This window comes from Dermacentor albipictus, chromosome 1, assembly GCF_038994185.2.
Source record: "Dermacentor albipictus isolate Rhodes 1998 colony chromosome 1, USDA_Dalb.pri_finalv2, whole genome shotgun sequence".
Taxonomy (NCBI): Eukaryota; Metazoa; Arthropoda; class Arachnida; order Ixodida; family Ixodidae; genus Dermacentor; species Dermacentor albipictus.
Window position 1 is genome coordinate 170,080,824 of NC_091821.1, and position 25,273 is coordinate 170,106,096.

General features: G+C 42.5%; 1 protein-coding gene across 1 annotated transcript; it reads right to left on the reverse strand.

The window, feature by feature from the left end:
* Positions 1–382: 382 nt before the first annotated feature.
* Positions 383–24,707, reverse strand: Pgls (6-phosphogluconolactonase). The gene is made up of 5 exons (XM_065436716.1): positions 24,396–24,707; positions 24,107–24,307; positions 23,893–24,029; positions 22,966–23,106; positions 383–599 (listed from the first exon to the last, which is right to left on the reverse strand). Exons 1-5 carry the CDS (start codon positions 24,520–24,522, stop codon positions 483–485), a joined length of 723 nt encoding a protein of 240 aa, XP_065292788.1. The 5' UTR covers positions 24,523–24,707; the 3' UTR covers positions 383–482.
* Positions 24,708–25,273: the final 566 nt, after the last annotated feature.

Sequence of the window (25,273 nt, forward strand, 5' to 3'; positions counted from 1 at the left end):
CAACGATACCAAAGTAAGGCGCGTGGGTAGTACGGTTGCAAAGATGCAAGCGATGATAGAATGGCATGTTTTACGTCAAAAAAAAAAAAACGAATGGGAGTGCAGACGTGAAGGAGCGTGAAACTTAATACATTAAGTGGCGACATTTAGACGGCGCCAGGTATGTTTTCCAGCCTGGTTGCGGAATGTATGACGGTGCTTAAAGATCTGAAATCATTTTATTTAGAAGGTATATTGTCTGTAACTTGCTTTTACAATACTTTTGCATTTTTTAGGAGGGAAGCGCTAGTGTTGCGCCACAAATGTTGGATTAGTGTCTGGTGGCCATTCTGGCCTGCAAGACAAGTACCACAACCGTACAATTTCCTTTCAGACAAAGAAATATTACAGGTAAAACTTTTATTGGAAGTCCAATATGCCCCATTCTGGGGCACAAACACAACGCGTTGTTTGATTAAAGACAAAAGTGTCATGAAAAAGCATCATTTGGGCAGCTTGCTAGCGGCCGCGCTGTCCAAAAGCCAGACGACATCGCCTTTGGTGGGCTGAACCAGCGACGCTGGAAGGCGCGGCTCTCCTTCCTTTGCGTGAAGCACTTTCTGAAAATGCAAATTTGTATTAGTAGAAAGGAAACCATCCTAAATTAGTCAAAGTGCTAAAATGCCACCTAAGTCGAAGAGTCGTCGCTTCGCTCCCCCGCCCCATTCCACTTTCTGAGCATGCGCTTTTCTTTTCCGTTGGCACGTTTCCTCACCTTCCCTCGGCCGAGTCCGAACACCATCGTACCACCGACCTACCATGAAAATGGCTGAAAGAACCAAAGAAAGCTATTCGCTTTAAAACCGACGCGCTTGACCTGCATTTCAGATTTCGCCGAACGCCGACTATGCACGCTGCTATCGTTGTGCTTTGAGCGCGACTTGCTTTTTTTTTTTTCTTTTTTCAGGTCACAGGTCCACCCAATAAAGAGCGTGACGTGGCTTACAGTTTCTGTGGCTTTCACCGTCACTAATACGTGGCATCTGTTGGAGGACTGACAATGGCAGATACATTGAGACATTTACACAATGGACCACTGTCGGAGGACCTCTTGCTAGGCGCATGGTCACAGAGTTGGCACACGACAGAGACAATGCGTGCACTTTCACGTTTCCTAGGTGACACGGGCCTGAACTCACGCCTGTGATACCAGTTGTGTAATTTGTCCTTCACCTCGTTCCTCCCATTATCATCCCCATTGTGACCCTTTTTCTTCCCCTCTTCCCCTTCCCTTACGTAGAGTAGCAGGCCAGATGCTCCATTATCCGGCTGACCTCTCTACATTTTCCAATCATTAAAATACTTCTTCTTCTTCTGTTGGAGGTGCGTCATCGTTTATGTTCCAGACACACCCGCAAAGCCAAAAGCTCAAGCCCGAACCGCACAGGTTGGACCATTGGACAAGTCGCAGGCTACAAAACTTGCTCCCGAGCACGGAATACCAAAGCGGAAATAAAATCAAGATCAAGTCACCAGCCACGATGACAGCTCCAGCTCTACCAACGATCGTGCTTCAACAATCCAGGGAGCCACTTACTTCACATGGAGTTTCATCGGAAGCTCCCCTGCTCATGCCGACGCGCTTGACCTACAGATTAGATTTTGACGATCGCTGACTGCGGCTATGCACAGGTTTGCCCAATAAAGGGTTAGTTTTGTGACGCAGTATTTGTACTTCACCATTAGTACAATGTGACAATACTGCATTTGTGTCTCATTTCAGTAGTGTCATACGTTGTCACTGATGTCTGTGCCCTTCCAATTCAGCTCCTGTTCTCTATAAATACTGCAAGGTTCCTATGCACTCTAGAAGGTCCTCATGCTCTACGTGTTTGGTGTCCAAACCATAAAATATGGTTATTAGTTAAATAGAGAGTTCCTACATTTATAACTTGTAACCACCTGCCTCAGATTGCTTGTTCATTTTACCCCACCTGAAAACCTATGATGAAAGGCTTGCATTTTAGCGCTGGATGACTTGGTTGATTAACAATCACGTAACTTCTTAGTGGTTCATACGTGGTTATTTTTCAACAAGGTTATTCAATTCAACCGTGCTAAAAAGATTTGCTTAGTGCGCCACCCAAAAATGCTTCTGCGCATTTGAAAAGATCTCGAAGAACAGTAGCTTGTAGAATTGGGTTGGTTGGTATATTGCTGAACTTGAAGAAAACAATGGTAACTACAGGATGGCGATGAAATGGTTACAATGGTGACAGTGCCGTATTTGTAACCTCTCAACACTATCCAGTATTTAGCGGTTTCTTTCAAGTTCTCTTGAAGTAACTTGCCTTCCTCAGAAGTAAGGTATCAAGTACAGTGATGACTGTTCAGAAATAGCATACAAGCAAAATACATATATTAGGATCGTAAGGCAGCGATCATGGAGAATGTGAAGAAACAAATGGGCAGTTTTTCGAATGCGTAGTTGCGAAACATTTCCAAGCCACATTTTATTAAAGTAAGCTTACCGTGCAACCAACACAAGTCAACCTGCCTGGAAAATCTTAAAACGCAAACATTATCAAAGATAAAATAGTGCAATAGATAGGGTAGAGCAAGACAAAATACGAGCACTCTCTATCCCGAGTACTGCGCTGTTTTATTCCAGGCAATGCTACACCACCTGCCTATGCTCACACACTGTTGAAACAAACACTATTCATGAAAGGCAGCCCCCCGAATTTGCAGAAATGCCTGCGTTACAGTAACAACACACTAGCAAAACACAGGACCTTTTCTAAAAATAGTGAAGTTTTCCAGAGCACTGCAATGTCCTGTAGATACCTGCTTTGTGTAGGTACAACCCAGCTTAAAAAGCCCTGTATTCCCCATAACTACTATATCAAATAACATCACATAACATTGGGGAAAAACAGGTTTTTATAATGACGAATGGGGTTTAACGGCACAAGGGCCAATAATGGCCAAAGAGCGCCAGGAAAGAGTATGAGGTATGTGATGATGCGTTCAATGGCAAATGATATACATGTAGTACCTTGGCTGTATAGTGGCCTAAAACATGGGCTGTAAAATGTGTAAAAATTGCTGCATTTTTATTAAAATTATGTCAAGTGAGGCGAGCTATGAACAAAATATATACACTGTGAAGTGATTGTGAGAATGAGATTTAAGAATATTCGGGTGGCACCAATACCTCATGCGGGTCCTTGTACGCAAAGGCAGGGAAGCACATGCTCTAGATACTGTAATGCCGCAGCAGCCTTCCACAAGAGGCTGTCAAATGGTCCATTTGTGTGTATAACATGCAGTAAAGATACACCATTAAAGGCTAAAACTGACTTGCTATCAAAAAGTGGCCCGATGCCAAGGAACATTGCTAGATGGAGCGGTATTTGCTGAGGGTATGGTAAATGGAAGTATTTTTTTTCCTTGAGCTTCTATTTCACGATATTCCAATAAGACGTGTAGGACAGTCAATGTGTCATATTTACAACAGATAGGTGGGTCATCGCCGGTCAAGAGGCAGGAGTGTGTGCTACATGTGTGCCCGATTTTCAATCGACACATGATGGATGACCTTGGTTTGTCGTGTTTTTATTATTGGTAGCCAATTCCCTAGCTGTGGCTTAATAAAATGAAGCTTATTAGAGGTTTCACAGTCCCATGAATGCTGCCAATAGCTTCTAAGCTTTTTTTCGCAAGAAGAGCTTCAAATCTATGGCAGGGACTGCTACAAGCGGGCTAGTGTCTTTAGTTACTACCGATATGGTGGTTTCGTCAGTGAGCCCATTGCCCTCGATGCCTATGTGTCCAGGGACCCACCATATTGTGACATGCTGATTAAACATGTATGTGGCACACAAGAGAGAAAGGTCATTTAGTACCGGATTTTTACTTTTATGAAATAAACTTAAGGATCTTAGAACACTTCAAGAGTCAGTGTATATGATGGCTTTGGTACCTTCGTATTCCTAATATGTTTGACAGCTGATAGTACTGTATATGCCTCAGCCGTAAAGATACTCATTTCATTGTGCAGAACACCGGATTCAGAAAAAGATGGTCCGAGTGCTGCATAAAGCACACCGGCATTTTAGTTTGATGCGACAGTGCAATACTCCGGGCATGTGTATTTCACCCAGAAGTGCATGTTAGTATGTGCTTCTGGGGTATCCTTAGTAACCTGAATAAACGATGTGTCACATCTTGTGAGCTGCTGCTGCCACGGCGTTAACAGCTTTGCTGTAGACATGAGACAATGTTCAAGAAGTGGCGCACCCACTTTATTGAGGCTCCACACACCCATTGAGAAAGGCTCTCTCGCTGCAGGTCGATTGTGAAACAGTGTGGCACTCGTCATGTCATTTATGGTCAAATAGCACGAGTGTTCAGAGTTGGCATTTACTTTTAGAAAATACATCAAGCTGGAGAATGTCCTTTGTAGATGGAGCACTTGCCCCTATGAAGAGGCAAGCTTGGCTTGCCACAGGACTTGTCCTAGCAGCACCTGTGGCCAAGCGCATGCCTAGATGGTGAACAGGATCCAGCCCCTTTAGGGCACTGGGCTAACCAGACTGATACACTAAAGCACTGTAGTCTAATCGTGTACGTACAAGGCTCTTATAGACGTTCATGAGGCATTCCTTATCACTACCCCACATGGTGTGTGACAAAATTTTAAGAGTGTTCATTGTTTTTAGGCAGTTGTCCTTAAGATACTTTATGTGTGGGATAAAAGTAAGCTTTCGGTCTAGTATGCCTAAAAATTTGTATTCGGCGCTTACAGGTATGCGGCGTCCATGCACTTCTACGTCAAGATTAGAGTTCAGGCCTCTCTTTTATGTAAAAGGAATACAAGAGCTTCTATTCAGGTTCAGCTTAAAGCTATTTTCACCTGCCCATTTAGACACTGAGACCAAGCTGAACCTGTCGCTCACAGATTGCCAGGTTGCACAACCTAAATCCTATCTGTACATCGTCAATGTACACCGAATAAAATGTACTGCATGGAATGGATAATTGCAAGGAATTCATCTTTACAATGAAAAGTGTACAACTAAGTACTCCACCCAGCAGAGCCTCACTTGCCTGGATAAAACATCTGGACAGAGCATTGCCAATTCTAACTCGAAAAGTAGGGTTAGATAGACAGCTTTCTACAACGCTCGCCATGCTCCTTCGAATACCCAACTCGCACAGGTCCCGCAACATTCTGAAGCACCACGTCGTGTCGTAGGCATTTTCCATGTCGAGGAATATGGACAAGAAAAACTGCTTATGAGCAAATGCGTTACAGATATTTGCCTCAATGCGTACCAAATGGTCAGTTGTTGACCAGCCTTCTCTAAAGCCACACTGATATGGATCCAGCATTTTGCTTGATTCGAGAAAATGTAGGAGACGGCCATTAATCATTTTTTCAAAAACCTTGCACAGGCAACTTGCGAGTGCTATTGGGCGATAGCTTGTCAGTAAAGAAGGGTCCTTTCTCTGCTTCGAAGCCAGAACGACAATTGCTTCTTTCCATGTACATGGAAGGTACCCAACAGCCCATATTCTATTAAAAGATTGTGAGTAGAGTCATGTGGTTGTCTATGTGGAGGTTTTTGACCATATCGTACATTAGTGTATCAGGTCCCAGAGCAGAGCTTTGACAATTTTTTTAGGTTCTTAACTCGGCAATAGTAAATGGGCCATTGTAGAGTTCGATCTGTCTGCACTTTCAATCTAATGGCATGCATTCTAATTGTTCTTTGTGTTTCAGGAATGACGGTGTATAATTCATGGAGCTGTAGACGTGCTCGAAGTGCTTCCCAAGAGCATTAGCCTGGTCTTCCAACCTATTTCCATCTTTATTTACCAGAGGCAAAAGATGGGATGACTGCCCTTTTAACATTCTAAGTCCATTCCACACTTTTGTTTCCTCTGTATAGGAATTAATTCCAGAGAGAAACTTCTCCCAACTGGCCCTTTTCGCTTGTCATCGCATCCTTTGCCCCTGTGATTTAATCTGTTTAATTTGACTAGATTTTCGACATAAGGGTATCGACGAAGTCTACCCCATGCCTCATTTTGTCTCTTTTGAACATCTCTGCAGTCTTCATTTCAACAGGGAACACGTGTCTTACATGAATGGCCCTTTGTTTGTGGAATGAATTTTTCTGCTGCACCTACAATAGAAGCAGTAAAATCTGCAACAGCAGCATCTATGTTAAAATCGTGTGTAAAGTCCTGTGATAAGGAGATGGATTCTTTAAAATTATCCCAATTGGCAGAGGCCAACTTCCATTGAGGGGCATGCAGAGGAAAGTGATGTTGCTTTATCAGGCCCAGTATTATAGGAAAATGGTCGCTCCCAGAAGAACTGGGGATAGCATTCCATACTATGACAGCAAAAAGTGTAGAAGATTCAAGCGATAAGTTGATAGATGAATAGCTATTGTGACGGAGATTGCAATAGGTTAGTTCTTTCTTATTAAAAAGACATGAGCCAGAGTTTATAAGAAAACTTTTTTATAAGGCACCCTCTCTTGTCGCACCGGGAGTCTCCCCAAAGAGTGTTGCGAGTGTTGAAATTCCCAACAAGTACATAGTGCTGTGGAAGCTGGTCAATGAGGCCATAGAAATCTTGCCAAGTTTATAATTAGGACCGATATATGAAGAGCAGACAGCAACCAGTCTATTAAAAAGAACTGCCTTTACTGATACTGCCTCCAGAGGCGTCTGTAGCAGTAAATTCTGAAAAGCTACAGACTCATCTATAACTATTGCTACGCCACTGGATGAGGCATTAGCCTCATCACTGTCTTAGCGAAATATGGCATACTGCTGTAGAAAGTGCTGTAGAAAGACCTTTCCAAGCCCCGTGATGCAGTTTGTCTTTTTGGTGCCACCCTGAGACTCGCGCCATTCCTTCAGCGCTGGCTACACTATCTGCACAAAAGTTGTGTCCGCTGCCTTTAGCAAAGCGCTGGAGACCCGCTCTATGGAGCAGTGTGTCTGGTGTTTGGAGTGGTGAGACCATTGAGGCCACTAGCCCGGAAGTGGAAAGTCTCTTCTTCTCGAACGGCGGAGCAGTGCTGGCTGCAGCCGCCGAAGGGGTGGATGGACTCACCGTCGGCTCACTGTGTGTAGACAGGACATCCGCCAAAGGCTATTGTGGTGCTGGCCCCCGATGCGCCACTTTAGCAAAGCTATTTTTCAACAGGTAGGCACCTGCCTGCTTGCTTCCTGAAATTATATATTCTCTTTGATTTTAATTAGGATTTTATTCTTTTCCGTGATGGGCAGGACCATGAGTAGACGGCGAGCTCCCCATCACATTTGACACAATGTAGGGTGTTTTTGCAAGATTCAGTTGGATGTTCATGCACATTGCATTTAGCACATGCCATTCAGCCGTGGCAGTTCTGTGAACTGTGGCCAAATCTCTGGCATTTAAAGCATCTGAGAGGGTTGGAAATCTATGGCTTGACCCGGATCTTTACATAGCTTGCTTCGATGGTCTCGGGCAACACACTTGTAACGAATGCGAGGATAAGGTGTTTGGTTTCAATTTCCTTGTTACCACGCCTAATTTTGATCATTTTACATTTATGACATTCTGGTCACTCGAGCCTTCTAATAAATCGGTCTCAGTCAGTTCCATCAAGATGTCATCTGAGATGACACCACGGGTGGTGTCCATTGTGCGGTGCAGGGTTATACTGACTGGTACGTTTCCAAATGCTACTAGATTCTTTAGTTTCTTGTGCTGTTGCTTATAGCGGAGCTCCAAGAGGAGGTCACCACTGGCCAACTTCGTAGCTTTATAGAATGTGCCAATGGTCTATTTCATGCACTTTGCAACCAGAAAAGGAGATGATTCTCACTGTTCTTTCTAGTTTCTCACTATGGACTAGTGAGAAAACCTGTGCAGAAGCATCGCGATTCCTTCCGCGACTATTATTAGCAAATGTTATCACATGTGAAAAATAGAAGGACCTAACCTGGATCTAAGAAAATGAGAGCCGCATCATATGATACATTTCTGGTTCCACTTATCATTCACTATATCATATCATATTATCATTCATTATCATTCATTATCACCATAAAGCTGATACTGTATATGTTAAAGGGACACTAAAGGCAAATATCGTCAAGCTAAAGTGATGGATTAGTGCTCTAGAATTTCTAAGGCATGAATACTATCACGAACAGAGCCTTAATAACTTAGAAATCGAGGTAAATGCAGGACATGATTAGAGACTCCCCCGGGACATTCAAGTACTTGCCCGATGACAAAAGCACTCCTCAGTTAAAGGAACCCTGAAACAATTTTGACGATTTTGTACAAACGTGCTCAGTCGTTCAGGTAGGTCCTTCTGATCATTAACTGATGGATCAACGTGCTCCACGTAAAGCCTGCAATTTATTATAAGGTTTTAAAAATGTACAGCACTACCGATCGCAGAAAGCCACTCGGCTGAATTTTCAGCCGCCCCTGACCATTTGACGCAAGTTGCCCCAATGATGCTAGTAGGGCGAGGTGTCCGATTGGCTGCCCAGGGCGCATCATCAAATAATTTTTCCAGCTTTATGGTGAACAAATATTGTTCATAATAGGTGGAATGTTAGTTCATTTGTTTCTATAAAAAGCAAGTAACAGAAACAATGCACGCTATCAAATGCTCACTACACTTAAGCACTTCCGGCATCAAGCAAGTATCATCTGCTTGTGTTACAACATGCTCTGTATTGACCAGAGCTCCGTGGTCAGTGTTGATCTCAATCTTTCTTTTTGCAAGCACAATGGTTTGCCCTTGTTACATTGTGGGCCACAAACATAGTGACTGGAAATGTCAAGCTGTGACATCGCATCCCTCTGCAAGGCAGCAGACGAGCGGAGTGGCTGCAGTGCATCGGACTGTCACTATCCAATTGACGCCAGAATGTGCGCGTTTGCGGCCATCACTTTACGTCAGAAGATTACTACCATAATGGTGTTTTGCATGTCTGGTATTCATGTGATCGCAAGCACAAGCAGACTGGGCCTGGCTGTTTGACCGCGCCGTTTCCCGGGATGAGCAGAGGTGTAAACATGAATGGTCTGCATGGTGCAGCCACCTGGTGGCACACGGCTAAACACAGTAGCAGTAACGAAGGGTATTCTTTGCTGCTGGTGTAAATTTCTCAGATGAGTGTAATCGTGAACTTGTTTTTGTAAGTGTTTAAAATGTTTTACACCTTGTTAGAGAAATATTAGCTCTTTCTTTGGCTGGTTAAGCATTAGGTGGCTGGACCGTGCAGATTGAGCTAAAGCCCCTCAATCTCTAAAAGTAATGCCAACCACTTCCCTCCTCCTCCGCTCCACTCTCGCGGTCGGCGCGGCCTTGACAGTGGCACTGCCTATGCTGGCCCTGCCGTAGCAGATGACGGCTAATGCGCTACCAGAGGAAATCCGCGGAAAAGTTCGTTCGAGCCCTGCAGAGCAGTCCTTGAGGCGAGGTTTTGCTTCGTCAGTCGGTGACTGGCCTCAATAATGTTGTGTTGGAAATGTGAAAAAAAATAAGAGAGAATAACCATTATCTAAGATGCAAAGCGCCTGCATGTTGAGAGTTCGCGGTGCTAAAACATGATGCATGCACATGATGTGGTCAAACACGCATGTAATTACCCGTTTCAGGTTTTGACTGCGCGAAAGTATGTGTATGCGGTTTCGTAGGTTCATTTACCTACCTACAGGGTACTTTTGTTCGGCCGGCGTTTGAGATTCCAACTGTCTGGCGCCAGCAATGCTTAGCAACAGGGCTGCTTCTGTTCCGCGCCTTTTACAGATGTGTGTAGCTCATGCACGTGTTGTGGCGGTCATGAAAAACATTTTCACACGTAGACACTACTGATAATGTCAATAACGTACCAGCCCATGAAATCATTATTTATTTATTTATTTATTTATTTATTTATTTATTTATTTATTTATTATAGGGCAAGTAATGGAATTTGATAGCAAGAACGAACTTGTTTGGACAAGTGGACGGAGGTTCCGAAAACAATCATCCCCCCCCCCCTCATTAGCACCAGTAACACTTTTGTTGAAGTGCTCATTTTGTATCTGTATACTACGTACGTCTGTATTCTTTTGCGAGGAAGTAGTGTTGCTTTAACTGGAACACTCAAGGCACACAAGACACAGAAAAAAATTGATTCTTGGGTTTTACGTGCCAAAACCACGATCTGATTATAGGCACGCCGTAATGGGGGACTCCGAATTAATTTTGACCAGCTGGGGTTCTTTAACGTGCCCCAATGGAGGGGACACTGGCATCTTTTTCTATCACCCCCATCTAAATGCGGCCGCCACAGCCGAGATTTGATCCCGCGACCTCCCAGTCTGCGCTTACTTTCGTCACACTGGGCCAGCAATGGTGGTCGGAGTGTGCTGGAAAGAAAATATACAAAAGCGCAAAGCATGCTTCCACATGACACAGATTGGCCAATGGGAGAGCGGAGGAGGCTGGGGCAACAGGAGGAGTGGAGGAGGAAGCACCAGGAAGAGAGGGGTGCCAGAAAGATACAAGAATGGCACTACTTTTGGAAAATTGAAGGGCTTTAGACTGATCAGGCCGCTCACATATGTCAATGCTAACGCTCCTTCATCAGCTTGAGTTTATGCCTCCACGCATCCGTGGAAACGCCCAGCTCGCCTGTGGTTACCAGAATACCGGACACGCTCGGCACTGCAACAGAATGATCGCAATGCACACTGCATCGATAGCTCTCGCTTGGGGTCGACTGCCAAGCAGCTGGCGGAGAGGTTGAAGAGGCTCCGCGCACTCACTCCTAGACAACCGGAACTAGACGACACGATGTGCCATCATGATGCAGGGTCAGTGGAGGCAGAGCTTAGCCCCTATCACTCAGCGAACGAGTTGAGGAGAAAATGCATGGCTATGGAGGAGGGTAACTTGTGATCGTCCATAGCTCTTTTAATATGAGACGCTTCAAAGAAAATGTGGTACGAAGGCTTAACTTTTGCTGCATCCTACGCATCTACAATGCTTGTCCAAACTGTTTCAGGGGCCCTTTAAATTTTGTCACTAGTAGTCAATTACTCATTGCAAAAAAACACCCTTCTATGGTATTATAAGACGAAATAAAATGCTACTTGCCTATCTCTATTTCATTTTTAGAAAGAGAGAACTCATTGAAATTACCCTTGACAACGATGCGAGTGGCCGAAAAGCTTCGTTTTCGCTCGACTCTGCACCACTTACACTTTTGCGTTTCAATAGTTTCGTTATTGCATAGTGCTACACTAGTTTTGCTCACTCGCGAAACTCACACAAACTGCAAGTAGCAGAGAACTCCACTTCCATGCAATGTTGTGGGATGCCCGAACAGTCCCCGCCACTTGACCAAAAGCAGCCGCAGTGGCGAATCCACCGCTCTGTCTTGGCTCGGTACCGCTGTCTGTTGGGCGTCATTTTATTCACCGACGGCAGCAAAGGATGGTGACAGCGTATGCAACGTCACCAATCCCCTAGTTGTGTGGTGGGAGATCTTAATTTCAAAAGATGTATTCAGACCCTTCAGATGCAATTTTCTAGCAAACTAAGTATTTTCTTGGCACAAAAAAGGCATTGCAAGGCTCCTGGAATGGTAGTTAAACAGTCTAGGTCAACTTAGTGTTTGCCTTTGGTAACCCTTTAAGTTTCTCTGTGGCCTATGCCCATGTGTCAAAGCCTCCATGGGCATCAGTGTGTGTTTCCTTAAAAAATGTAAACACTAAAAGTTTTGTTTACTCAGTATCAAGCCCCTAACTACCTGATTCAGAGGCAAACACAACTGACTGAGCCACAATGGCGTGGATAGGTGCACGTGCTAGGAGCAATTACCCTATCACAGGGATGGAAGCAGCCAAGGAAGCGTTGGAGCAGCTCTGGGAGCAGCAAATTTGGCACATTAGAGCAGATTTGGAGCAAGCATTGATTGTTTTGGAGCAGAAGATGCATGTTTTGGATCATGCTAGGTAAGGTTCAATATGGGTGAAATAGACAAATAAAGAAAATATGTTTTTAAGGTGAAAGCCTTCAGTGGCTCGTTGCAATGGCTCATACCTAAAAAAGGCAACGTGTAGTTAAGTGGTACAAAAAATATCATCAGCAGCAATGGCTCATGACTTGGCGGCAGTGGCGGCAGGAAGGAACCACGCTAAACTGGGACTCTACTTTTTGCAGGTTCTTCTACTCTGCCGCATCGCTGCCTTCACTGAAACCGCCTGAGCGGTACCTAGGACCCATCTGCACAGAATCATCACACCAAATCATTGTGCTGCCCCAAACCACCCGTGGTGCTTAAGGCCGACGACCGGCAAGATAAAAGGTGGACAGCGCGGGCTTATCCCACACTTGGCGGCAGTGGCGGCAGGAAGGAACCATGTTAAACTGGGACTCTGCTTTTTGTAGGTTGGTGTTTCCTCTCGCGCTGGTTTTTAAACATGTGTTTGCTGCCGCTGCTGCCACCCTGATATTCCTGCTGTGTGTGCTCCTTTTGAGTACTTTGTTCTTGTAACCAAAGTATATTCCTGCTGTGTGTGTACTTTAAGTAATTTATTCTTGCAACCAAAGTGTACGATCACAGATGTCTGCTTTTCCTGTAAGGATATGTTCACGTCAGGTGAAAGTTTTGTATTATGTGATGACTGTAACCACCCATACCATTTTGGAACGTGTGCTGCGCTAACAGAGAAACAATACAAAAATTCAGCAAAACAGAAATGGGTTTGCGCAACGTACAAACCTATGAAGCGCAAAGGAGAGCATCTGAATGAAAAGATGGCTAATGAGGAGGCAGCCGACATAAAGTCAATCCTAGTTAGCATATATGAAAAACTTGATGAATTGATGCCACTAAAAGAGACTGTGCCAAACATAGAAAGATCAGTGCAGCTGATGTCAGAAAAATATGATGAAGTTCTAGAGTGACTCGCCACTCAAGAAAAGGACGCAAAAGAAATGCGCAAGAGGCTGGAGGCCTTTTAACTAAACGCACAAAGAACAGAAGCAGAAAATGAAAAACTACGAAGTGAAATTAACGACCTTCAGTGGCGAGGCAAGTAGCTAAACCTTGAATTTCACAGAATTCAGGTATCCACTGATGAAGATCTGTTAAGCAAAGTAAATTCTGTGGCCGACGTGATCGGTGTGTCCAGGCTTGAAGATACAGACATTGATGCTTTACACAGATTACCGTCCAAACTTGATAAAATTCCTGGAACTATTGTCAGATACGCAAGGCAAGCAGTGAGGGATCTGCGGTTCGAAAAAAGGCCCAAACTGAAGGAGAGCAAATGTAGCGCTTCCATTCTAGAAAACTTGACAAACCATAGCCATCAATTGCCCGATGACGGGCGAAGCAAAATGCACACCAGTAAGTCTGGCACAGAAGTGGTAAAATTTTGATGCGGAAAGACAATGGTGATTCAGTGATTGTAGTGCGCAGTGCACGTGGTTTTCCTACACAATTCTCCTTATTACGTCTATGCCATGTGTCTGAAAGTTATTTTTGATGTTTGCCAGTTACCTTCTTACTGATGAGGTAAGCACAGTTGTAGCAAGTTATAACAAAACTTCCTTGAAATGTCTTCACTTAAACACCCGTTCACTGTGTAACAAGGAAACCAAAGTTGACGCTTTTATCTCTAGCTTTTCCTTTGTGTTTGATGTCGTCATGTTGATGGAAACTTGGTGTAAAGACGGCCAAAATAACTAAACGTTCTCCTCTTATCAGTCGTTTTCGTTAAATCCATCTACGCGTCGTGGTGGTGGTGTTATGTTGCTGATAAAGCCGGGTGTCAATTGTGAACTGCTTGATTCATTTTGCGTTATTTGCAATGACTTTGAAATACTCTCAGCACGTGTGAACAAACAGTATTTTCTGTTTGCTATCGTCCTCCTGATGGAAATGCTCCGAACTTCTTTCACTTTTATGAGCAATTCCTGGATTTCATTTCTAACAATGGTTACTATGTGATTTCGGTCGGTGATTTTATATTGATATGCTGGCAAATACTAATCTGCAAAAAGCAATGGAAACGCTCATTACCCCAAATGGGTGTGAGAATACAATTACATTACCTACAAGAGTAACAAAAGACTGCGAAAAATTACTTGGCCTTTTCATACCAAACATTGACAAAACTAACATCACGATGGCAGTTGTATCATCCGATCTTAGTGATCACCTCCCGATAATTCTCATGATACAGAAACAAAATATGGAAGCCTGTAAAATGCGACAGCGCGCTGTTTGTCAACCCATTACGAAGGCTGGTCTAGACAGTTTTAGAAACGAATTACTGCAGTCTGACTTTGAATGGCTTCTGGAAATAGAAAATCCTGATGACGCATACAACAGGTATATTAATGAAATAATGGAGATTTAAAAGAAAGATTTCCCACTAAAAACGTTTACCCTGGGTAGAAATATTCGTAAGCCCTGGATTACACCTGCACTGCACAGCAAAATTAACTACAAGAACTCGCTTTACCATAGTTTTGTTAAAACAAAAGATTTGAATCTTCTCAAGAAATATAAAACATATCGAAATAAGCTAAACAAAGAGATTAGAATGAGCAGATCTCGTTACCTATACTCTGAATTCGAGAGTTGTTTATACAGAAGTGATCAACTGTGGAAAAAACTAAATACCTTTATGAAGCCTAGAAAATCTACACCAGGTATCTGGAAATTGTCATTGGATGGCAGGGAAGTAAGCGGCAATGCACTTGCCAATTCCTTTAATGATCACTTCCTTCAGTATTCTGATTGTGGAGTACTCAATTAGTTTATCGACTTCAAGCCTGTTCACAACCAATGTTGTGCTTTTCTCAGTCCAGTAATTGGATCCAAGGTGATGTCAGTTTTTTCCTCTCTTAAAAATAGTCCAAGCTGTGATGCAGAACTTATGCAAATTCGTCCAATTAAATATGTTCTTGACATTCTGTGTCCCTATATAACTTACATTTTTAACATCTGCTTGTCGAGCACCTCATTTCCAAAAAGAATGTAAATTGCAAAAGTAACTGTACTGTTCAAAAAGGGTGATGAAAATGACATGGGTAATTATCGACCAATTTCTGTACTACCCATATTCTCTAAGGGATTAGAAAAAGTTATCCATATTCGAATGTCCAGCTTCCTTGATAAACACAATTTAATCTCACCTGCACAGTTTTGATTCAGCAAAAACAAATCTACGGAAATGGCGTTACTTGAACAGAAAGAATTTATTTTATCACATATTGAAAAACAAATGTTAGTACTGGGTATTTATGTGGATTTTTCTGAAGCCTTTGACTGTATTCGGCACTGTACACTACTTAAAAAACTTGAAATATATGGAATCCGCGGAGATTTCCTGCAACTAATTCAGTCATACCTTAGTCACCGGCAACAGTTTGTAAAAATTGAATCATATCAATCTGAGTTAAAATCTATTATTAGAGGTGTTCCCCAAGGGAGCATTCTGGGTCCACTGCTTTTTAATATTAACATCAACGACCTTACAAATATCTGTACAAAATCAAAATATATTTTATATGCGGATGACGCCAGTATTTTTATAACAGTTCCCGATTGTAATCAACTGGTAAGTGCAGCAAACTGCCTCCTTACAAACCTGAAAAAATGGTCAATAGCAAACCAGTTGAAAATCAATGTTAATAAAACAAAAGCTGTTATATTTAGGCCGAAATCGAAGCAGTTCAACGCTCCAGTAAACTTAACATATGGGGGCGAACCACTACAAATAACTGATCCCATTAAAATCCTTGGCGTAACTTTTTCTAATAATATGCTTTGGGATAACCACATTGACACTGTTTTGACAAAGTTAACTTGTGTAGTTGGCGTCTTATCTCGCCTAAGAACATACCTGCCATTCAAGGTCAAACTTCTTCTTTATAATTCGCTTTTTTACTCTCATCTAAATTACTGTTAACTGGTTTGGGGCACAACTACTGAAACTAACTTACAGAAGCTTCTTGACCTCCAGAAAAAATTGTCAGACTGCTTTATGACTTACCATATAACAGCCATACACACAGTTTTTTTTTCAAAAAACAAACATTATACCAGTAAAATATCTTTATGACTATAAGCTAACACTAGCCTTCAAACGCAAAGTATTTGAAAATAGCATGTTTCTACGCAACTTATCACTAAAAGAGAACATTTCCATACACATTACCTGGCACAAAGTAAAATGGAATGTTTTAACCCCTCGGGCTAACTACTCTACAGAAAAACTGTCCTTCACCCTGCCCACTCTCCTCAATAATTACAACAAAAGTACCACTGACATTTTAAAAATAACTAATGCTGCAGTATCTAGTCTTTCTCATTGGATGATTTTTTTGTTCATTCCCAGTGTCCATTTCGGTGCCTATGTACGTTTTCGATGTTCTTTCCTGTAACCTTTTCACTGCCGCATTGTAGAGAGGGTTGCGGGCCCCTGTCAAGCTGCCGTTTGTTCGTGCAGCTTTTACCTGCAGCCTCCTCCATCTTTCTTGATGGGAAATCATCATCATCATCATCATCATCATCATCATCATCATTATTATTATTATTATTATTATTATTATTATTATTATTATTATTATTATTATTATTATACCCCCGTAAGCAAGCAAAAAATGCAGTGGTTCGTACCCCCAAGGCAGAGGCTACAAGCACTCAGCAAAGTGAAGCGAACAGTGCATACAAGCATTGAAATCACCCGTACAACACACAGAACAGTATACGTTTCAATAAAGAACAAGCTCAAAACAAGCATCCGAACCATCAATTGAACAGTACATACCCCCCTCGGGAGTATGCTACAACCAAGGATGCTCGCCAAGTGAAAAACAAGGTGCGACATGCAAAGCGGCGGGATCAAGGCATGCTGCTTTCCCCTACCGAGAGGATGCAACGTAAAGTCGAAGAGAAACATAGTTGCCGTGAATCTAACCCAACTATACGAGCACGCAAAACCACAGCTAAGCATCAAAAACGAGGCGAAGCCGAACTGCGAAAGCAGCAACGCAACGATGCAAGACAGCAAGGTAGAGAGGAGGCCGAAGCTCACAGGCAGCAGCTTGCCACACATTTACTGCACACTGCAGCTCGTTATGTCTTGCAAGAAGTCTGACTCCTCCAATCGTATAACTTAAAGCATTACCAAGTGTGCAGCAGGTTTTCACCTTCACGTGTTAACAGGAGTGTAACATGCTCCTGAATTTTTTATTTGACTTTGTAAAACAATTAATTCTATGCGAGCCTCAAGGTGGAAGAAAGTTCACTAAAGGAAAAAAGCATGATACACACGACAAAGGAAACCGATTTCCGTACCTTGCAATCCGCTATTAAGTTACATATCGGACATGCCAACTAAATGTGGCCAAGAAAAGAAAGATAACCAATGGATTTTTGCGAACAGCACCATTGTATGTTGACAGGCTTTTGTTAATGCTAGTCAAGATATTTTTTTTGTTGCGCACAAACTAATATTTAGTTTAATTACTTAACATTAATTACCTCATTCATTGGATAAGGATATTGGATAATGCAAATCCTAGGTTGCTTTATACTCGGCTATCGCTCATGTTCCAACATCCTCCACAACTTTTTCAATGACATCTCATCAATTAGGTAAGTTTATAAACTTAGCCAATTAGGCATATTTGCGTACAATTAACAAGAAATATTGACTGTGACAACCACGAACAACACCCATGAACATGCAGTGAATGAGATTCGCATAATTCCCTCAGTTATATTTTTAATTCTTGGTGGCATTCGGTTGGCATAGCAGAGTGGCACAGAATAAATGCAAAGTTAATTTGTTGGCCAATGCAAGTTTGCCAGTATTCCACATAACTTGGCAAGAAGAGAGGAAACTTGACAATTATGAAAAGAATACAGAGAAAAAAAGTGTTCAGTGGCTTCCCGATCAGTGTTGCCGACCAATATTTTGGACAAGCTCGATTATTAGGACTGCTCCAAAAGTCAATGTAAAATGGCGACTGATATTTTGAATGCGAAACAATGGTTTTCTAAAATTTTCCGACTTGATCTGCACAAGTCGCTTCGTGAAAATCATTGCTGTGAACTCAATTTCTGCTGTTCGCAAATTCTCCAATCCTTTACGAATGCCATTAGGCTGCTACGGTAAACTAAAACAGAAACTTCACATCTTCAGTCTGCATTTTGCAGCCACAAGACTGATTTTGCATCGTGAAGTTGTGCAGAATGCAGAGTAACCGCAGCGCAAATTTAAGTAATGGTTATGGTTGCCATTGGATGTTTCTGGTCAAGAGGTTTCACACACATATGCAACATATACTTTACCGTTACACACACAATGTTCGCCATTAGTGAACACAGATTTACCTATAGGGCGTACAAGCGAGCTTAAAGTGTATAACGACAGACCGTACGAGTTCTTCATTCAACTGAGGGTGTGGCTTTCTTTCCCAACTGCCCCATAAAAAAAGTGCCAGTTCAAATAATCTTTAGCTGGTCTGCATATTGCGTAAATGCTTAAGACATTAAAACACTCGAACTATCAGACATTGTTTGGGATATCATCGACCTTAGTGAGGTTAGAAGAACTGGTGAGGCTGGTGAAGAAGGAAGAAGGAAGAAGAAAGGAAGAAGGAAGAACTGGTGAACTGGTTATACATTGCTGAATAACAGCCATGTCTTCTGCTATAGAGGTCTGCCAGATAAGAAGGAATACAGAGTAGGATTCTTAATCCATAAGGACCATAGCGGGTAAAATTGACTAATTCTACAGCATTCATGAGAGGGTAGCCGTAGTCGTAATCTAACTTAATAAGAAGTATAGATTAAAGGTAGTACAAGCCAACGGTCCAACATCCAGCCACGACGATGAGGAAGTAGATCAGTTTTATGAAGATGTTGAATTAGCAAAGAGGAAAGTGCAAACTCGATATACAGTAGTAATGGGCGACTTCAATGCAAAAGTGGGGAAAAAGCAGGCGGGTGAACAGGCAATTGGCAACTGTGGCACCGATTCTAGGTACGCTAGAGGAGAGATGCTGGTAGAATTCGCAGAAAGCAATAAGCTCAATAAGCTTCGAATAATGCACACCTTCTTCAGGAAGCGTAGCAACAGGAAGTGGACCTGGGAAAGCCCTAATGGTGAAACAAGAAATGAAATTGATCTCGTACTTTCTGCCGATCCCAGCATAGTGCAAGATGTAGAAGTGATAGGTAGGGTAAAGTGCAGTGATCATAGGCTAGTGAGGGCTTGGATTCACCTCAATTTAAAGAGAGAAAGAGTAAAATTGTTCAAGAAGAAACAGGTCAACCTAGAGGCAGTAAGGGTAAAAGCAGACAAATTCAGGCTGGTACTTGCAAACATATACTATGCAGCCTTAGAACAGAGAGATGAAGATGACATAGAGGGAATGAATGAAACCGTAACTAGGCTGGCTTCAGAGGCAGCAATTGGAGTGGGAGGCATGGCACCAAGGCAAGCAGCAGGCAAGCTCTCCCAAATAAAGGACCTAATAAAGAAATGACAAAGAATGGAAGTGTCCAACTCGAGAGATAAGACAGAATTCACGGAACTGTCAAAACTAATCAACAAGGCGAAAATAAGTGACATTCGAAATTATAACGTGAGAAACACTGAGGAAACCGTAAAAAATGGTTGCAACGTGAAATCAGTGACAACGAAACTTAGCATAGGACAAAACAAATATATGCACTGAAAGATAAGCAGTGTAATATCATCAGCAATCTCGAAGGTATAACAAATGAAGCGGAAGAATTCTATACTGACCTGCACAGTACCCAGTTAACTCGGGAGAACTCTATTCGAGACAATAATGAACAGGATACAGAAACTCCTCCTATAACTAGAGATGAGGTCAGAGGGGCCTTGCAAGACATGAAACGGGGAAAAGCGACAGGAGAAGATGGAATAACGGTCGATTTAACCAAAGATGGAGGAGACATAATGCTTCAGAAACTGGCGGCTCTCTATACGAAATGTCTATCAACTGTAAAGCTCCAAGAAAACTGGAAGAATGCAAACATTATACTAATCCACAAAAACGGAGACATTTAAAGAACAGAAAAATTATAGGCCTATTAGCTTACTCCCAGTATTATATAAAATATTTATCAAATTATTTTCCAATAGGATAAGGGCAACACTGGACTTTAATCAACCAAGGGAACAGGCGGGCTTCAGGAAAGGATTCTCTACAATGAATCACATCCATGTCATTAATCATGTTATCGAGAAATCCGCAGAGTACAGTAAGCCTCGTTATATGGCTTTCATAGATTACAAAAAAGCATTTGATTCAGTAGAGATACCAGCAGTCATACCGGCATGGCGTAATCAAGGAGTACAGACCGCTTACGTAAATACCTTGGAAAATATCTAGAGAGATTCCACAGCCACCTTAATTCTGGACAAGAAGAACAAGAAAATACCTGTAAAGAAAGGAGTCAGACAAGGAGACACAATCGCTCCAATGCTGTTCACTGCATGCTTGGAAGAAATTTTCAAGCTATTAAACTGGGAAGGTTTGGGAGTAAGGATCGACGGCAAATACTTCAGCAACCTTCGGTTTGCCGATGACATTGTTCAATTCAGCAACACTGCAGACGAGTTACATTAGAGTGACAGAATGGGTACCAAGAGAAGGGAAGCGCAGTAGAGGACAACAGAAGACTAGGTGGTGCGACGAAATCAGGAAATTTGCGGGTGCTAGTTGGAATCGGCTGGCGCAGGACAGGGGTAATTGGAGATCGCGGGGAGAGGCCTTCGTCCTCCAGTGGATATAAAATAGGCTCATTATTATGATGATGATGAACACATTGTATAGCACAAAGTATTTTCGTTTTCCAGCATAATGCGTAAGCTTGTCTTCTAGGCTGTGGCTGTGTGATTGTCACTGAACACGAACATCCCGCAAAATTTAGTGACTTGATTCAAAGTTACTGTTTGGCGCAAGTTGGCCCAATTGGCACAGCATTTTTATCCCTATCATCATACAGACATCACCAACATTGCTGTGCCATTAACTGCTTTGTCGAGTAAATGATTTATGGACGTCAAAGGTTTCTACGAACATAACATAAACTTGAAAGTAGTGCGACAGCACCTTCGCAACCATGGTCTCAAACTTTTTGGTAATAAGTGCAGCTTCAGTGAGCCAGCACTTGCCAAGATGTTGTGCCCATGTTGGGAGTGTCATGTTCTGTGCTTTATGCAGCTTATGCGACCGAACTTTTTTTTTTCTTTTAAAGACATCTTTCTTCACAAGAACCAGCAATTGCAAATTCTTCAACCACACTTTACCCATGATCTGGTCATTTTGCACCATGCAGCATCACCGAAAAACTGCAGTTCTGTGCTAAATATCACATAGCAAGAAGGAATGTATCAACAGACTTGCCATCTTGCTGACTCTGGTTAAAAAGCTTGGAAGGTTTCCATAATCTTGTGCAGTACTGAATCGCAGTATTTGTTCACTGCTTTCACAACTGAATTGTAAGTAACCAGCAGTTTGGCTTCTCAAGTACAGGTCTTCCACACAAAACAATGATAGTCCTTGATCCAAGCATGGCTACCAGCAAATCTTTCTTCTTGGTGCCATAAAAAATTTCATTTGCTTCGCAATAGGTTTTGACTTTTACAAGGTAGGACCTTTGTCTTCATCAAACTCTAGCAGCTTGTCGCTCATGATTGTCCACGGGTCTGCTGCATTGTCTAGGCCTGGAAGTGAATCTTCCTCAAGTGGAGTTTTCTTCAACACTGTAACAAGGTGAAGTGGCATAGCCATTCTGCTAGCAGAGCTAGCAGGCACTGACCAGTAAAACACAGATATTGATTGCAAGCACGTAATGCTACAAGAAAAAAAAAAAAAGGCGGAGGCGGAGAAAGAAAAGTGAGTGAAATATGCACAGAAAGGTAGCCGCAAGCAGATGACAGTAGTTTGCAGAAGTCAGTGTTTTCTCATCATCTTTCTCTTTTGTTTTTTGACCACTGGCACACCAATTATAGAAGTTTTGACAAATTGACTTCTTCAGGGACTTCATGTACAACTGTGCATGCCAAAATAACACCTCGACATCAGAATTACTAATTAAGATAATTACATTTAAAATGTGTTTCGTAAACACTAGAACACTTCTAATTCAGCTAAGGCTGGAAATTAATAAATATACACAAATTGCATGGCACAAAAGAGTTGGAACACATTTTTGGTGTTTGGCCAAAGCACCAGTGTGTAGCCATGTAGCAGGTACTCTCTTGTTTCTTGCACGTGATAGGAACGCGCCAGGCAAATTTCACAAGCAGTTCGGCATTTTCAAAATACACTGCATGTGAAATATATGACGGCATTTCTACAGTTGAAATATTTTTTATAGCTGAGGTGTACAAATGCAACAAATCTCCCTTAAAAATTCAAGTTCATAGTTGGTTCTGCTGTGGCTTGTTTTCAATGACACTAAAGGTACAAGAAACATGCTACAACTATATTTCAACACACACAATAATTGACATCTAAAGGGGTTAAGAGAATAAGTTTTTGAAGTACTACATGCAGCTGCTTACTTTGACAAAGACAAGTACAATTGTACAAGGGTTCCAAAGACATCACTTGTTCACCTATTGTTGATCACTCTTATAATGCCTGCAACATACCAACATCTTGTGAAGTAATACCACTACATCAAGGTATACATTCGGTCAACAGAAAGCATGTGTGGGCTGCATTTAGATCACTCATCCTACTGGATACATGGCATGTGATTGGCAACTAAAGAATGAAGAATTCAGAAGTGCAACAGCCATTTTTGCACCATAACAAATGAAATTAGAATTCAATACCCAATGACTTTCTGATCCAAATGTTGACAAGCAAATGAGAGAAGGAAGCAACTCACAACTACAGTGTCAGCCTTTTCTGCACCAGCAATTGGAAATACAACCAGCTTTGCAGAATTGATGACTGGAAAAGTCAAAGTCACTCTGCATGGAGGAGGCTTTGGAGAATCTGTGATGTCAGCCACCCATTTGGTTTTCTCCTACAAAAAAAAAAAAATGCAGGTATTCAATTATTCATTAAAGTAAAAGCTTCAACAAACCTTTAACCAAAACAATGTTCCATATTGCTATGGCATTACAATATGATATTACGAACATATAATTTTTAAAAAATAAACATATTTCTTTAAAAATTAATTATGGGATTGTATGTGCTAAAACCATGATCTGATTATGAGGCACGCCGTAGAGGGGGACTCCGGAAATTTGTGCCACCTGGGGTTCTTTAATGTGCACCAAAATCTAAGTACATGGGTGTTTTTACATTTTGCCCCCATCGAAATGCAGCCGCTGTGGCCAGGATACACGTTTTTTTTAAGTATTTAGATCTGACCCCATAGAAGACACTGAAATTTCATATGAGAAAGCACACATACATACTACACAGGAATCTTTATGAATTAGCCAATCAGCTAAATGGATGGGAAGGGGGGGGGGTAAAAATACAGCTTTAAGCCCCAAGCGCTTTTTTGAAGCCAGGCAAAATGATGTCGGGAGTGTCATCACGTACTATATCATACACCTACCTACGCTTGCTTCGGAAACTCATAATTATCAACTGCAGCCGAAATCACTTGGGCGCAAAAATTAACGTTTTATATACCTCGGGGCGCCGAGCACAGAATTCCAATTCAATGAAGGCAATACATGGGGCAAACCCCAATTTACAGCATCATACACGAAGTTAGGAAATTTTTGCCTTTCGAGAAAAGGAAGTCTACAACTGCGACGAAACCAGCTTTGTACGGAAAAATACAGCCACCCACCTCAAGCAACTTGTGCCCAGGGAACAGGGAACAAGTATGCCCATCCGGGCCCATTCCCAAAAGCAGCAAGTCAAACTCGGGGACACTCTTAAAGTATACTTTCAACTTTTCGGAGTAGTCTTTGGCCGCCTCAGGGGCTGTAAAAATAGCAAAGAGCAATTACAACAACGGACAAAACTAGAGACGACTGAGCGGATTGAACTGACGGCCTCACGCGGCAGCGATGTGTTGACGATCACAAATTGTTCCCTTTTCAAAGAAAGCTTCGGCACAAGCTGTGCGTTGTAGCTGCCGAAAGTGCTCTCAGTATCTTCAAGCGGAACAAGCCTCTCGTCGCAAAAGAAAAACCGCCATTTCTGCCAATCCGTTTTGACACCTGGAAGTACTTGCGTGAGCATGCCAGCCATGCTCCCACCTGAAAAAAAGAAATGACACATGAACTGCACAATTCACACGGTGCACGCGCGCTGCTTACGAGTTTATTGAAACTAGGTGACACATACCAGAAACACCGACTTTAAGGAATTCATTTCCTGACGAAACGAAAGTATCAGCAACCTGTTGAATCAAAACTTTCAGACGGCAATGCAGATCTGCTTTGTCTGTCGCTACAGTAATTTTTAGCGTCATGAGGATCGGCGCCTTACGTTTGCGGCTGTCAGCGATCAATATTTTTAAAAAACGACACACAATGAGGAAAGCCCCTAGCAACTTCTACCACGCCGAGGTCAACAAGGAACCGGACAGATCGCCAAGGCAGACCGGCGGACGACAAACCGGGTCCGCCGAGATGTCATGTGGTTGCCACAGAAACATGCACAAAAACAATAAAAACGTGCAGCGTGATTTGCTGTTGCCAGATGACTGAATGCATACCTCCAAATTTAACTTACGTCCCGAAACTGCACTGCGCTCTTAAAACTGTTGCACCCTTTGGGGTGTAAATTTGTCCCACAACAATAATCGTCATCTGCCTTGCTTGCGTTTCCTTTCCTGAAAACTCGGCGCTCGGTACTTTCCTGTCGAGAATGCTGTGTCACACTGATAACGCGCATGCCGTTCGTGACTGGGAAGTACCGGGCTCGCAGCTTTAAAGAAAGGAAGTGCGGGCAGGACGGATGACGATTATCGTTGTGGGACAAGATAAGCCCCAGAGGGTGTGAATTTTTCTAAGAGTGTGTGCACTCTCAAAACGGTTGCACCCTTTGGGGTGTATATTTGTCCCACAACAATCACTCTTAGAAAAATTTACGCCCTTTGGGGCGTATCTTGTCCCACAACAATAATCGTCATCCGTCTTGCCCGCGTTTCCTATCTTTAACGCTGCCAGCCCGGCACTTTCCAGTCACGAATGGCATGCGCGTTATCAGTGTGACGCAGC

Coding starts and splice junctions, on each gene's coding strand:
- Pgls (XM_065436716.1), bottom strand. CDS start 24,522: ATGACGCTAAAAATTACTGTAGCGACAGACAAAGCAGATCTGCATTGC. Junction 24,308..24,395: donor CCTTAAAGTCGGTGTTTCTG/GTATGTGTCACC, acceptor TCTTTTTTTCAG/GTGGGAGCATGGCTGGCATG. Junction 23,107..23,892: donor CTGGGCACAAGTTGCTTGAG/GTGGGTGGCTGT, acceptor TTTTTTTTGTAG/GAGAAAACCAAATGGGTGGC.